The 16,160-nt window shown below is 40.8% G+C and overlaps 1 protein-coding gene across 4 annotated transcripts; it reads left to right on the forward strand.

The window, feature by feature from the left end:
- The first annotated feature begins 8,981 nt into the window (after window positions 1-8,981).
- On the forward strand, window positions 8,982-16,051 carry LOC142505263 (cyclin-dependent kinase C-1-like). Of its 4 annotated transcripts, XM_075618170.1 has the most exons (13): window positions 8,982-9,077; window positions 9,495-9,696; window positions 10,536-10,617; window positions 10,707-10,797; window positions 10,892-10,921; window positions 11,008-11,117; window positions 11,201-11,273; window positions 11,355-11,475; window positions 11,560-11,677; window positions 12,996-13,135; window positions 13,225-13,282; window positions 15,075-15,145; window positions 15,261-16,051. In XM_075618170.1, the coding sequence occupies exons 2-13, from the start codon at window positions 9,587-9,589 to the stop codon at window positions 15,793-15,795; spliced, it is 1,539 nt and encodes a 512-aa protein (XP_075474285.1). In that variant the 5' UTR covers window positions 8,982-9,077; window positions 9,495-9,586; the 3' UTR covers window positions 15,796-16,051. The 4 variants fall into 4 exon arrangements, with proteins under 4 accessions (XP_075474285.1, XP_075474284.1, XP_075474287.1 ...); XM_075618169.1 differs by lacking the exon at window positions 8,982-9,077 and having other exon boundaries at window positions 9,460-9,696; XM_075618171.1 differs by lacking the exons at window positions 8,982-9,077; window positions 9,495-9,696 and adding an exon at window positions 10,192-10,262.
- The last annotated feature ends 109 nt before the right edge of the window (window positions 16,052-16,160 follow it).

The following is a 16,160-nucleotide window of genomic DNA, read 5'->3' on the forward strand; positions in this document are numbered from 1 at the left end:
TGGCAGATAGAGCTGGTGGCAATGCCAATCGATACGCAAGATCACCAACTCGATCCAGAATCTCGTATGGACCAACATAACGAGGAGATAATTTCCCTCGCATGCCAAATCGAACAGTGCCTCTAAAGGGAGATATTTTCAAAAACACTCTGTCACCTTTCTGGAATTCCAAGGGTCGTCTTCGTTTATTCGCATAACTCGTTTGACGATCCTGAGCAGCTTTCATCCGCTGCCGAATTAACTGAACCTTATCGTTCATTTCCTGTATCATTTCAGATCCAGTCAATTGTCTCTCACCAATCTCATCCCAGAATAACGGTGATCTACATCGTCTCCCATATAGAGCTTCAAACGGTGCCATACCGATACTCGTCTGAAAGCTATTATTATAAGAAAATTCGACCAATGGTAAGGCATCTTGCCATCCCATTCTGAAGTCCATCACAACAGCACGCAACATATCCTCTAACGTTTGAATCGTACGCTCGGTCTGGCCATCAGTTTGAGGATGATAAGCAGTACTCATAGCCAAACGCGTACCCATCGCCTCCTGAAAACTACACCAGAATTTAGAAGTAAATCTGGGATCACGATCAGATACAATTGAGACTGGCACACCATGCAGTCTCACAACATTCTCAATGTATAAACGGGCCATTCTCTTATAAGGATAAGTCCGTTCATACGGAATAAAATGCGCAGATTTCGAAAGCCGATCAATAATGACCCAAATAGCATCACAAGCCCTTAGGCGAATGAGGTAAATGAGTCACAAAATCCATAGCAATATGTTCCCAATTCCATTTCGGGATTTCAAGACTATGGAGCAATCCTCCCGGTTTCATTCTCTCGGCTTTCACTTGCTGGCAGACCAGACATTTCGAAATAAACTCAGCAATGTCCTTCTTCATACGTTTCCACCAGAATTGAGGTCTCAATGTCAAATACATCTTCCGACCTCCAGGGTGAATACTGTATTTGCTACAATGTGGTTCTCGAAGAAGGGCATATTTCAAATCAGAATCATTAGGAACTACCAGCCGACCATTAAGTCGTAAAGAACCATCAGAAGAAATCTGAAATCCAGACTGATGTCCTGCCGATACAAGTTCTTTCGACTTTTGGATCTGAGCATCGCTTCGTTGGGCCTTTCGTATTTTCGATATTAAGTTCGGCTCAATTTGCAATGCTGAGACAGTGAAAGAATTCCAATTCGAGTGAAAAGTCCAACCAGAAGTACATATATCTTCATGTACCTTGGCGACACAAACAGATGCTAAAACAGAATCATGAACTTTACGGCTCAGGGCATCCGCAGTAACATTCACCGATCCAGGGTGATATTGAATCTCACAATCAAAGTCCTTCAAAAGATCCATCCATCTGCGTTGCCTCATATTCAAATCAGATTGAGAAAAGAGATATTTCAGACTCTTATGGTCCGAATATATAACAAACTTTTCTCCGTACAAATAATGGCGCCAGATCTTCAATGCAAACACAATGGCAGCCAATTCAAGATCATGAACAGGATAATGTGTTTCATGATATTTCAATTGACGAGACGCATAAGCAACCACTTTGCCATGTTGGATCAGAACACAGCCCAAACCTTTACCAGACGCATCTGTACACACCACAAATCCTCCGGTACCTGAGGGAATAGTAAGCACAGGTGCTGTGGTCAATCTCGTCTTCAATTCAAGAAAACTAGCTTCACATTCATCTGACCAAATGAATCGCTGATTCTTCTGTGTCAGTTGAGTAATAGGTTTAGCTATTTTCGAAAATCCTTCAATAAAACGACGATAATATTCAGCCAAACCCATGAAGCTACGGATCTCAGGAACATTCGTAGGTCTTGGCCAATTCAATACAGCTTCGACCTTCGCAGGATCAACAGATATGCCATGTCTCGAAATGACGTGGCCCAGAAATATCACTTTGTCCATCCAGAATTCACATTTGGACAATTTGGCATATAAATGACTAGTACGAAGAGTTTGAAGTACCAGTCTCAAATGTTCAGTATGCTCCTTTTTCGATTTCGAATATACCAGAATATCATCAATAAAGACGATAACGAATCGGTCAAGATAATCTCGAAAAACACGATTCATTAAGTCCATAAAAACAGCAGGAGCATTCGTGAGACCAAAAGGCATAACCGAGAATTCATAGTGGCCATACCTCGTACGAAAAGCAGTTTTAGGCACATCTTCGTCACGAACTCGTACTTGATGATACCCAGATCGAAGATCAATCTTCGAGTATACAGAAGTACCCTGAAGCTGATCAAATAAATCATCAATACGAGGAAGTGGGTACTTGTTTTTCACAGTAGCCCGATTCAGTTGCCTATAGTCAATACACATTCGCATAGTACCATCTTTCTTCCGAACAAATAAAACTGGAGCTCCCCAAGGCCATACACTCGGTCGAATATATCCCTTATCGAGAAGATCCTGTAATTGTTCTTTCAATTCTTTCAATTCCAGAGGTGCCATGCGATAGGGAGCTTTAGATATGGGAGCAGTCCCCGGCACAAGATCAATACTAAACTCAACTTCTCGATGAGGAGGAAAATCAGGAATCTCATCGGGAAATACATCCAAGAATTCTTTCGCAATTGGAATCTCAGATAAAGAAGACTCCTTCTTCAAAATATCAATAGCGTAGATAAGATAACCTTCATCTCCGCTAGTCAACAATCGGGACATTTCCAAGGAAGATACCAATGAAATTTTGGCTTGGGAACCCTTGCCATAAAAATTCCACTTGGGTCCATCAATCGATCGAAATCGAACCACTCAATGACAACAATCAACAGTAGCTCGATTTGTCATCAAGATATCCATGCCAACAATACAATCAAAGTCGTGCATTGGGAGGACAATCAAATTCAGAAATACCACATTATCCTCATATATCAATACACAATTATGCACAACTCTTTCAGACAAAATAATCTTCCCTGCTGGCATGGCTATCGACAAAGTATCATACAACGGGGTACACTCAATATCGTGAGATGCAACAAATGCATGAGATATGAATGAATGAGATGCTCCTGTATCAAATAAAACACGTGCAGGATAATCGCAAAGCGTGCAAATACCTACAATCACGCCTCCAAGAGCTTCTCTCGCCTGATCCTCAGTCATGGCGTACACTCTCACTTGGGGAGGAACTGGGGCACTCTGACCACCCGGTCCTCGATATCGTGGGACACTTGACTGCTGAAACGATGGAACAGGAACAGTAGGTCTCGTCATACCAGGGCCACCTCTAAATCCTGGCTGGGGTTGAGCAGAAGTCATACCCCTGTTCGGATATACTCGAGAGAAATGGCCTTCCTGCCCACATTGATAACAAGTACCAAACATACCTCGACACTGCTCGATAATATGTTTGCCTCCACAATGGCTACAATAGGGAGCAATCACAGGACTCCCTCGCTGTGATCCACTAGAGCTCGAAGAAGACGAAGAAACAGAACCAGTCTTCTTGAACTTCTTACCTCTCGGCCTCAAAGTAGGCTGCTGAGCTGACACCGGAGGTGGAGGAGTATACTGTGGACCTCCTTTCCTAAGTCCAGCCTCGGCTGCCTTGGCTCGTTCCACTGCCTCTGCGTAGCTGGTAGGCAATCCAGAAACAACATATGTATACAAAGCAGGATGTAATCCATTTACAAACCTGTTATATTTTGCCCTCGCATTCCCAGCTACGTGAGGTGCATACTTCAGTAAAGTAAAAATTGTGAAGCATATTCTGCAACAGACATCGTTCCCTGCTGCAGATTATTGAATTCATTCTCCTGAGCAGTATAATAGGATGAAGGGGAATATTGCTCCAAAAACTGGGCCTTGAAGACATCCCAAGTGACTTCAATCCCGGCCTCTTTCAATCCAATCTCAGCGGCTTCCCACCAAGATTTAGCTCGGTCTTTCAGCTGATACAAAGCAAGTTTCAGTCTCCGAGCCTTGGAATACTCAACAATATTAAACAAGTGCTCGATATCCTTAAGCCAGGCCTCAGCTCTTTCAGCACTCTCAGTGCCAAAGAACCTCGATGGTTTTAGATCCTGGAATCGAGCCATCACTACATCCATGGACAATCCTTCAAATTGTCCAACAATCCTCTCAGTACTGCTACTCGCAGTTTCATTTGTGGGATCCATCTACAAATCAAATGATGAATATCACAAATCAATATCAATCTCATAATCTCATCATCTCATATCATCAATCTCATCAAATACTTACTCGAATCAAATCAAGTAGGAGCAAGTAATACAAATAATTCAAACACATACGCACAATTCATTTGTGCCTATTCAAGTGTACACAAGACTCAATCGAGCATTCCCAGCTATGCTCTGATACCATCTAGTGTGGGGCCCTTAACTCCTAATCGTTATTACAACACAATCTGATTAGGGTTAATTAATTACAGCGAAAAACGAGTTTAAATTTTCTTTACAATGAGCCCAAAATATTTCTTCTATAATTTGAATAATAAAAATAGTATTTTATCTCATATCATAAAACACGCCCACACGTAATCAAAACCAATCACATACAAACAACTCATATCCTCGGGACATGCCCCGGTATATAGATACATATACATATATACTGGGAACAAAACATAAACCTCAACTCAAACTATGACTCCCTCCAGAGGTACCCTCTCCGGTCTCCTGATATCCTGGAGTACCTGCCATTGTCCACACACAAAGACAACAACAGCCCCCTTTGGGGGTGAGCAAAGCTCCGTATGGAATAACCAATCATGTATACCACAAGTATCTAAACAATGATATATGGTATGCAATGCATGTATGTCGTGGAGGTATCAGGTCAAATGCCCATCCACTGAGCACATGTCAGAATCAATCGAATCGCTATCAAATCAATGCTCGAGCTGACACACCGGCCAATATGGGATACTCGTATGATAGCGTCGGCAAAGCGCCATCAAATCCCAAATCTCATATCCAATCATTTGGGGCCACAATTGTCTATGCTTTACGGGTCATATAATACCGGCATAGCGATTGTGTTCACAAACCCCGGAATCCAATCAAATCATATCAGGGTATCCAAGGATCATAGCTCAACGTGCATGTCATGTATCGATGTATGCATAAAATGATGTGTGTTAACAAAACATTTATTTTATACATCGATATCTCAATCTCAATGTCATGTATGTCACATCAATCAACAAATAAGGCATATAGACACATAATCTCATTCCAATCAATCAAATCAATCCGACATATATCATATAATACAGATACCTGCGACAAATTCTGCCCGAACATCACTTCTACATGCACTGGCGCTCGGGCGATAATTTTCTACCGCTCGGGCGCCACATGTTCTGTACAACATATTGGTTTTTGTACTATATTGGCGTCCGGCTTCTCCACTCGAGCTCTTACAACGTCAATTCATATTCAATATTCATTCTCTCAATTCCATTGTCACGATATACATCAAATACATAATCACATGACAATTTCATAAATTATCGATAATCACACATGATTTAAAATAATACGATACACGGTCCTTACAAAATATTATAGTGGAATTATTTTCATCTTGCCTGTGGTTTTTACCCTAATAATTTTAGGGGTTTTCCACGTAAATCTCGGTGTCCAGTTTATTCTTTATTTTCGGGTTTTATTATCTCAAATTCCGCACGTGGGACCAACACAGTCTCGAGTTTAGCATGAAAATTCCCGCACATTACAGTAGCACAATTCAAACAAGTGGATGCTTGAATTTGACTCACTTCTCAGCAAAATGCCCATCAACGAATTCAACTTGCTAGTTGCTCTGGTATCTGATTTTACAGTCTCCACCGACTGAGATTTATGGATGCCTATTCGAGTTATTAGGCAAACTACAAAAGAAAATAGGTAAGATAATTGCAACCAAGCATAGGACTTCTATTCATGATTGCAAATCTCCTCAAATACTCGTGATGCGATCCTGGTGAGATGGATGAGCCGGGTCGAGTGCTCCACCGGATCGAATCAATAATGTGAAGGAAATAAGAGTAGGACGTCTGGATCAAAAGCTTTTCTCCTCGGACAGTTGGAAAGATCTGCAATCAAGAAGGTAATCACGTGAATGGGCGTCGGAGGGGTATCTGGTGTGGCCACTCCGATGCTTAAGTCAGTGAAAGATTAAAGAAAGAAACAAATGTAACCAGTTGATGGTTGTGATATTGGTGTAAGAGTGCAGACAATAAATGAGTAGTAAATGTGAGTGTTTAATATCTGAATGTAGAGTAAATGTAAAGAGAAAACCTGATATTTATAGTAGAGGATGTAATGATGACCTCGTTCTTTGTGCTGCCTACTAATTATAGTAGGGCAGCTGATTATACCCTACATTCTGACATGTCAAATCTTATACTAGTCACATCCAGCCTATCCGATTTTGTCAACCACTTGGATTAGTGTCAGAGATAAGACGGCCGCCCACACCCTATCTTATTGGTATACTTGAGTGCAGCGCTTATATCGAAGTGGCCCGGGAAGAAAGCTTCCCGGGAATTTGCATGGGCGCCCGTGTGAGGCCCGGGGCCGAAGAGGGCGGGGGGTGATCGCCGGTGCCATCAGTAGCACGGACAATGAGCGGCTCCTGGCAGGCTTCTAGGTGAAGGGAACATGAATGAACCGAACCCACACGGGAATGAGAGGGATTCCGAGACTGTTCAATGTAATGGACTGTACAGTTGAAGAGGGCTTAAAAGATTTGATTTGTACTACTCATATCACGAAGGTGCATCTTCTTTTCGGTAGCTCATCACATAAGAACTCCAAAGTTAAGCGTGCTTGACTTGGGGCAATTTTGGGATGGGTGACCTCCTGGGAAGTTTCCCAGGGTGTGTGTGAGTGAGGTCATAAGCACGCTGGAAAGACTCGTCGTGGTACAGTGAGGGCAGTCGTCGAATCTGGGGCATTACAAGTGGTATCAGAGTCGACCTCTCTTAGTACGGTGTGGTTCGGGGACGAACCAAGCGGAAGCTGGTGGGCATGTGAGGCCCGGGGCCGAAGAGGGCGGGGGGTGATCGCCGGTGCCATCAGTAGTTGCACGGACAATGAGCGGCTCCTGGCAGGCTTCTAGGTGAAGGGAACATGAATGAACCGAACCCACACGGGAATGAGAGGGATTCCGAGACTGTTCAATGTAATGGACTGTACAGTTGAAGAGGGCTTAAAAGATTTGATTTGTACTACTCATATCACGAAGGTGCATCTTCTTTTCGGTAGCTCATCACATAAGAACTCCAAAGTTAAGCGTGCTTGACTTGGGGCAATTTTGGGATGGGTGACCTCCTGGGAAGTTTCCCAGGGTGCGTGTGAGTGAGGACATAAGCACGCTGGAAAGACTCGTCTTGATACAGTGAGGACAGTCGTCGAATCTGGGGCGTTACAAGTGGTATCAGAGCCGACCTCTCTTAGTACGGTGTGGTTCGGGGACGAACCAAGCGGAAGCTGGTGGGCATGTGAGGCCCGGGGCCGAAGAGGGCGGGGGGTGATCGCCGGTGCCATCAGTAGCACGGACAATGAGCGGCTCCTGGCAGGCTTCTAGGTGAAGGGAACATGAATGAACCGAACCCACACGGGAATGAGAGGGATTCCGAGACTGTTCAATGTAATGGACTGTACAGTTGAAGAGGGCTTAAAAGATTTGATTTGTACTACTCATATCACGAAGGTGCATCTTCTTTTCGGTAGCTCATCACATAAGAACTCCAAAGTTAAGCGTGCTTGACTTGGGGCAATTTTGGGATGGGTGACCTCCTGGGAAGTTTCCCAGGGTGTGTGTGAGTGAGGTCATAAGCAGCACGCTGGAAAGACTCGTCGTGGTACAGTGAGGGCAGTCGTCGAATCTGGGGCGTTACAAGTGGTATCAGAGCCGACCTCTCTTAGTACGGTGTGGTTCGGGGACGAACCAAGCGGAAGCTGGTGGGCATGTGAGGCCCGGGGCCGAAGAGGGCGGGGGGTGATCGCCGGTGCGATCAGTTGCACGGACAATGAGCGGCTCCTGGCAGGCTTCTAGGTGAAGGGAACATGAATGAACCGAACCCACACGGGAATGAGAGGGATTCCGAGACTGTTCAATGTAATGGACTGTACAGTTGAAGAGGGCTTAAAAGATTTGATTTGTACTACTCATATCACGAAGGTGCATCTTCTTTTCGGTAGCTCATCACATAAGAACTCCAAAGTTAAGCGTGCTTGACTTGGGGCAATTTTGGGATGGGTGACCTCCTGGGAAGTTTCCCAGGGTGCGTGTGAGTGAGGACATAAGCACGCTGGAAAGACTCGTCTTGATACAGTGAGGACAGTCGTCGAATTTGGGGCGTTACAGCCCGGGTATCCAATAGCTCGGGAAGAAGACGTCTTGATCGTTCAATGACCCGGCTTTCTAATGAACATTTTCCATAGATTCTCCCTGGCGAGCTATCCATCGGTGTTCCGGGCCATCCAGGATCCGAGATCCTCTGCAGACCTACCTTCTTGCCCCGGATCATCCATGACCCAGGAATAATCCATGTCCCTGACTCGGGCATTATCAATGGCCCGGGACATCCGGGAGTATCATAAACTCGATAAAACATTATAACATTATATTAAATCATTGCCCGGCACATCGCATACAACGATTATATTTGTCACGTATGTAATCTTGACTAAAAGTTAATATTACTAAAATTACACCCAAATAAATTACTAAAAGTCACATAAGATTTTAAAGGTGGTTATGTACATTAATCTAGCTTTAATTGCACAAAATAGGTTAAGTTTTCAACAAAACTGACAGATTATTAATAACCTTTAAAAATTATTGGAATTGATTAAATTTGATATTTGGGTAAGTAGAAATATGGAATGCAGCTAAGTGTCGTCGTTAGGTTTAATTTAATTTGATAAACTGTAGGCGGGTACTCGAACCCGAATGCCCATCCTCGGAATCGAATCGCTATCAAAATCAAAAAATAAATGAAAATCAAATCGAAAAAAGGTCTGCCGCTGTTGGCCGGTGTTGGTGTTGGTGTTGGTGTTGGTTAGGGGTGATCAAATTTTTTTATTAATCGCCCGAATCGTCCGAACCGAATTGCACCGCACCGTTTTTCATAATATTTTATAAAAATCGCGATTTAAAATATTAATAATAAACCACTTTGTTTGAAGTTTAAAAGTAAAAAAAGGATAAAATAGTGTAAATGTCATTTTTGTTGTGTGTTGTGTTGTTAAATTATTAACTTAGTTTTGAATATTTATATTGTTGTTGTTTTCAAATAAATTAAAATATATATTCTGATAGTTTTCATTAAAATCACTAGGCTAATTTTTTTTTACGTAAAATTGCAATTAATTTTTCAAAACAATAACTGATCGACAATTCGGTTTGGATTTTTAAAAAAAAATTGCAAAACCTCACCGTCATCACCGGTGTTGGTAGCCACTCTTCGATCTTCATCTACGTACATTTTCTGAATCATAATCTTTCACACAGACATAGATAGAAAGAGAGAGCCGAGAAATTGTTGTGTAATGGCGGCGGCGACAAATAATCTGCTAAACGTGGAGGACTCGTCGTCATGGGGTTCTCGAAGCGTGGAATGTTTCGAGAAACTTGAGCAGATTGGGGAAGGAACCTATGGGTAAGACTTCTATTTTTTTCTTCCAATTTGTTTTTTTTGTTTTGTTTTTGTTTCATATGTATTTTGAATAATTAGTGAATTGTTTTTCAGTTGGCCATTGCTTTTAATTGTTTGCTCTTAGGTGTTTAGTGCCGTGTATTTTCCCCGGCATCCATTTTCAATATTGACGATTGCGTCTTATGTTGGTGTTTGGTCTGAGCATTGGTTGGTTAGAAACTAGCTATCGCAAAGCTTCCTGGTTGGTCATCCAATTGCTGTGGTTTACTCTCTAAAAGTAATTTGCGAAACAAGGATTTATATATTGACTGTTACAGATTATATTTATATGCCCCCTAATCCCGACTACAGTGTGATCGAGAATCGCATCAAATATGAATAACGTAGGCAAAAAAGAGAGTCAAGGTCTCAAAGCAATACTGATACTGTTGAGCATGGAAAAGAAAAAGAGTCGATGCTCATTCCAAATGTCCTGAGGATCTTTTATTCTGTTTTGTCCAACATAAGAAGAGAAAAGATCATTTAAGGGCAAACTTGTGTTTGCTTCCTTATTTGGATTGGATGGACAGGTCTGTCCAACGGTATTTCAAACCATAAGAATAACTACCATCCAAACTTACCCGTGGGACAGAATGAAGTCCTACCTGAATAATTAAACTGTTTTAATCTGATGCGAAGGGTGCATTTGCTTGTTGAGAGAAATTCTTTGATTGTATGTTTTCTACAGTTCAAGCTTATCACACTAGAGATAATTATTGCATTTCGCTTCAATAATTAGATTGTTTCAGTTTTTCTTGTCTGTTTTGCTAATTTGTTTCTTAGTTATCATTTTTGTTTTCCAGACAAGTATACATGGCTAAAGAGAAGGATACTGGAGAAATTGTTGCTTTAAAAAAGATACGCATGGATAATGAAAAAGAAGGGGTATTTTTATTCTTTTAAGTGATTATTTGTTGATGTATCATCGACAAATTTAGTTCTGATGTAATATTTTGTTTTGCCTTTCTCTGAAGTTTCCTATTACTGCCATCCGAGAGATCAAAATTCTAAAGAAGCTAGAGCATGAAAATGTTATTAAATTAAAAGAGATAGTAACATCTCCAGGTAGTTTTTTGTCTATATAGAAGAGATTTCCTTTCTTTTTGAGTTTTTATGCTTGTCTTCTCATGTGTTTCATGTATCCTAAATACAAATCAAGGCCGTGAAGCGGTTGGGCAAGGAAATCCTGGTATGTAGCATAATTTTCTCTATCTTATATTTATCCGTCTCAGTAGATGTATCCACTTAGGGAGCACATCTCCTTTTGTATTGTAGACGGTAGTAAGTATAAAGGTAGCATTTACATGGTATTTGAGTACATGGACCATGACTTGACTGGCCTTGCTGATCGTCCTGGGTTGAGATTTTCAATTGAGCAAATAAAAGTACTGTAAGCTTTCCAACATGGAAGAATATTTAGCATTATGTCTTTTAACACTCGAAAGTTTACTTGAATATTGGTTTGCAGTGTTATATGAAGCAACTGCTCACTGGTCTTCATTACTGTCATGTAAATCAAGTGCTTCACAGGGACATCAAAGGTTATCCTGTATTTACTTATGTAATGTGTGAGTTTTAATATGTAGAAAATGGACCGAATTCACAGGATAGCCACTCTGCAGGCTCCAATCTTCTCATCGATAACCAGGGAAATTTGAAGCTTGCAGATTTTGGACTTGCACGTTTATTTTCCAATGACCACAATGCTAATCTAACAAATCGAGTTATTACTTTGTGGTACAGGTAAATTGTTTATTATCAGTTGGAAATTAATTGTTACTAATAACCTACATACCTTGCGTGTCATTTACGTCAACCATTATGCAGACCTCCAGAGTTGCTTCTTGGAGCCACAAAATATGGTCCTTCCGTTGACATGTGGTCTGTTGGTTGTATCTTTGCTGAGCTTTTGCATGGAAAACCAATTCTACCTGGCAAAAATGAGGTTAGGCCATTTGGGCTGTTGGGCTTTAATCCATTTTTGTTTAGTATGATGACTAGTAAAAGAAGATTATATGCTTGTTTTAATCTAAACCAGTGTGAGTTTCTTGCACTTACTTCGAATTTACTTGTCATGGCCTTCATTCATCTAGTAAATTTTACTCTTCAAGTTATTCTCGAATGGAGATTAATGTGAAACAAAGTTTTTGTGCAAGCTTAGTGAATAAACATCATATTAGTAAGCTGTTATTCTCCAAGTGCAACTACGCTGTGTGAATGGAGATTTGTGACGAGCAAAGCTCTTGTGCAAGCTTAGTCGATAAACATCATATGAATCCGCTGTTATTCCTCCAAGTGCTACTAGTTTGTGTTAAATAAATACCAGCCTTTCATGAACATACTCTTTGCATTCATAACGATTATGCATGAAACACAGAGTTTAGCTCCCTGGTTCTCCTATATAGTAGTGCTCTTATTCATTGCATATAGTTTTTTGTATCTACCAATTTATATTCTCAATCCATTTTAAATTTTTGTGTGGATCTCTTCATATTATAATCAAGGGAAAATTTGCAGCCCAATAAGATATCTATAAGGGGGATTTTCATACACTTCTTAAAAAATCCTACTTTCCAAGTTTGATATTGTTAAGAAAATATCCGGATGTTTAAGCCTTAAGGATTTTTTTTACTGTCCCTGCTTGCCAATATAGTGTTCCGCATACTTAAAACATAAATTGAGGCAGAATACAATATCTTGATTTTGGAGGAACAAGATGTATTTGTTGAGATCGTAATGATGGAGTCTTTGCAACTTCCTTGGTGATGAATACAGAGCTTTTACATAGTCATGGAGATGATATTCTAGTGGAAATTTGTTATTGTTGTTTGTAACTTGAAAAGGAAATGTATTCTAGTTCTCCGCGGGGGCCTATTTCAAGAAATTTAGCAATCCATTCCCATAACATTATTTAAATGCCTGTAGATGACAGATTGCTTCCTCTTTGCTACATGGTCTTTCTCATTAAAAGGGGTGCCAGGTTTCAGTTTCTTGGTTAGCTCTACATCCAACCTATGAAATAAGTGAAATAAAAGTTGAAATAACTGTTTGATGAGTTAAAGAGAATTCATGTTTGAAATTTTATCAGGCAATCTTTGTGCTGTACCTGAATCATCTCCCTCTACTAGTGTTTTGAATTGATGTGTTAAATTGATATCTTGTCAGAAATGTGTATTATTCTTCTCAAGTCTGCTTAACTGTTTACGTTTGAAAACAAACCCCTATTAACCTGAGGGTGGTTTTATTTTCAAATTTTCTTAAAGCCTGAGCAATTGAATAAGATATTTGAGCTTTGTGGAACCCCTGATGAGGGTATTTGGCCTGGTGTTTCCAAGATCCCCTGGTATAACAAGTTCAAGCCTGCACGTCAAATGAAAAGACGAACTCGAGAGTTTTTTAGACAGTTAAGCATATTCTCTAATGTTGTGGAATGCTCTATTAAGGACATTTTTTTATGCATAATAGTATGTGGTCTGTTGATCATCTCTTCAGTTTTGACCGTCATGCTCTGGAGTTATTGGAGAACATGCTGGTTCTAGATCCAGCTAAGGTATTTACTTGTCTATGAACTTGGTCAATAACCTCGAATATAATTGCATGTATTTGTGTCTCATTTCGTGGGATTGTTCACCTCACAAACTAAAAAAGTCTTTAATTTTGCTTTGTTCAGAACCAAGGATTGAAACACAAAATTGTATGAAATAGCGGAGAACATGATTGGGAGATGCTACCTGCAGCTGGAGATAATTTATAGAGATATAGTTTGGGTGATTGATAGATGTAATACGGTCATTGTTGTGATTACAATGTTTTAACAGCAAATTCATGGAATTGAACAATATAAGAAATTGGAACTGAAAGACTGAGGTTTAGATTAAGAAATTGGAAATTAATATGAGAATCCTTAAACAGACAAGGATTTGCCATTAAAGCAATGGCTGTTGACAAGGGAGAAAACTCTAAAGGGCCTGCAGTTGAACCTTAAGTCTGCCCTACCCCCACATTTCTTTTCAAACCCTAAAATGCTTTAACTCTAGATTCGTATTGGCTAGCTACCTTTGGTGCACTATATCTCTGCATTAAAATTGCTACACAAGCCTAGCTATATGAGGAATTGTTTTCTTGATCCATCAAAACCAATGAACGGTTGGTCCTGTCATACTATCTCAAAATATTGTTTGGTCTCTTCCGAACCATTGAAGGTTGGCATTTCCATCCAGATTAAAGCTTGTTTAAGTTATTCAAACCCCTCTTTTATACTATAGTTCCATGTGTTTGCATTGACTACTATTTACATCTCTGCATCGTGCTTCAGATACTTTCCCTTGCCAGTGGCTCCTTAGGAACTCCCTGTCCAAAGTTAATCCTTCATCCTCTTGCAATCTTCCAGTGCTCCTGAGGATTTGTGGATACCTTCTAGTTGTTCTTGACTACTTTTCTCTTATTCATCCAACCTAGTCACCATTTTCCCAATACCTCAGTTTTCTCTCTGCTTTTGTGGTGATCATCATCGTCAAGGAGAATCCGACTGACTGGTCAGATTTTTTACCTAAATTTATGGAAAGTTTTTTGGCTTGGGAGTTGGAGTTTCAGTCTCAGCAAAAGCATCCTCCTATAGTTGAGGACAATAAGTAAAACAGTGAACCCCAAAGGAGAGTCCAACCTGACCCCCAGAACAAGAATCAGCTAAGCCAATTGACCATGCTTCACTCCATGTCAATTTGACGTCAGCTCCTTTGCTTACCGACCGTTGCACCTTAAGCAGAATACCAGTTTTTAACCTGGCCGAAGAAGCAACTAGAATTGTCTTCTTTCTTGGACCAAGGGATTGTTCAGGACCAGTACGGAGCAAAATCCTCTTAAACTTTTCCAAAGACCAATATACCTCAATGACTGAGAGCGGGGAGATGCACCTTACTGTTGCCTGTGTGATAGAAAGTGATACATGCTGAAATTCTGTTGATTTGGTTGAGCTAGTAGGAAATGAAATCAGACACAGGATAGTTTTTTCCTGAAAGAGTATGGCTTAAATTTTCTAGCGCCCCTTCTTGAACTAATTACATGGATATCCATTTTACTTTCCATGTCCATTGGTATTTTACTGGTCGTTTTTTGAAGATCTAAATTGTTCACTTCTGGTTTTTTTAGACTGCAGTTGACCCCCAAAAGGAAGGAGTATCAAGCATATTGTTAATTTCAGAGCTTTATCATTTTATTTAACAATTATGTTAATCAGTTGTCAAATTCAATCACGCACTATGTCCAAGCTCTTGGTATCTACTTTAGAACATTTATATGCTTCATGATTTCATGTCTTCCATCTTAAACCTGAATTTTTACAGAGAATATCAGCGAAGGATGCTCTAGATGCTGAATATTTTTGGACTGACCCCTTACCTTGCGATCCAAAAAGGTATATCAGATAGCCCCTGTTATGCTTGTAGTATTGCTACTCTAATTTGCTTCCTAACGTGCTCGAACTTGTGCAATGTTTTTCGCATTCTAATGCCTCATGAATTATGATACAGCTTGCCAAAATATGATTCCTCGCATGAATTCCAGACAAAGAAAAAAAGGCAGCAGCAGCGACAAAACGAAGAAATTGCCAAAAGACAGAAGTTACAGCATCCACAACAGCACACTCGCCTGCCTCCCATCCAACAGACGGGGCAACCTCATGCTCAACACTGGGCTGGACCTGGTCATCCAATGAACAATTCTCAGACTCCTCTGCCTGCTGTTCCTAGTCATAATCAGTATGGAAAATCTCGTGGGCCACCTGGTGGACCTAATAAATACCCCCAAAGTGGGGTCACTGGTTCGTATTACCAAGATCGTGGAGGTCAGACTGGAGCATATAATAGTGGGCCATATCCCACGCAGGGACGAGGGGTCCAATATGCTGGAAATAGTGCTCCGCCTAATGGCCCTCAAGGAGCTTCAGGCGGATACGGAGCTCCCCCTAATTATCCACAGAGTGGTCAATATGGAGTTTCAGGTGGCAGAGGCCCAAATCCGATGGGGGGAAACAGAAACCAGCAGTTCGGCTGGCAACAGCAGTAGAATAGGCAAGTAATCTGTGCACATGAGATGGTGAAGGATCGAAGCAGTTTGCATTTGATGCAGCTACAGCTTTGGTAATGATGGGTTTGGAATTTTTGACCAGATATGTATAGTCGTTTGTGGGGCTCTATGTTATATGAATCTGCTCGTTGAAATTGGATCTGTGTCCGGGGGACCCGTGAACATTGTTTGGAGAATATGCATCGGTAATAAAGTACTTCCCAACCTTGACACGAGTGGTGACAGTTTTTTATTACCCTCCTGTTTTGACTTAATATGTTGGTGATGAATGAAATTTTTGTGTGCTGCATAAAATTCAGAAGCTCTATTAACATAGCCTTGGTACTAAAATGCGTGTGTGTGTG

This window comes from Primulina tabacum, chromosome 10 (genome assembly GCF_025594145.1).
Source record: "Primulina tabacum isolate GXHZ01 chromosome 10, ASM2559414v2, whole genome shotgun sequence".
In the NCBI taxonomy this organism is placed as follows: domain Eukaryota; kingdom Viridiplantae; phylum Streptophyta; class Magnoliopsida; order Lamiales; family Gesneriaceae; genus Primulina; species Primulina tabacum.

What these genes read in the sequence shown, in the direction of transcription:
- LOC142505263 (XM_075618170.1), top strand. Translation starts at nt 9,587, where the DNA reads ATGGCGGCGGCGACAAATAATCTGCTAAACGTGGAGGACTCGTCGTCA. An exon ending in GTTATTACTTTGTGGTACAG is followed by an intron (nt 11,476 to 11,559) that starts GTAAATTGTTTA and finishes ACCATTATGCAG; the next exon opens with ACCTCCAGAGTTGCTTCTTG. An exon ending in TTACCTTGCGATCCAAAAAG is followed by an intron (nt 15,146 to 15,260) that starts GTATATCAGATA and finishes ATTATGATACAG; the next exon opens with CTTGCCAAAATATGATTCCT.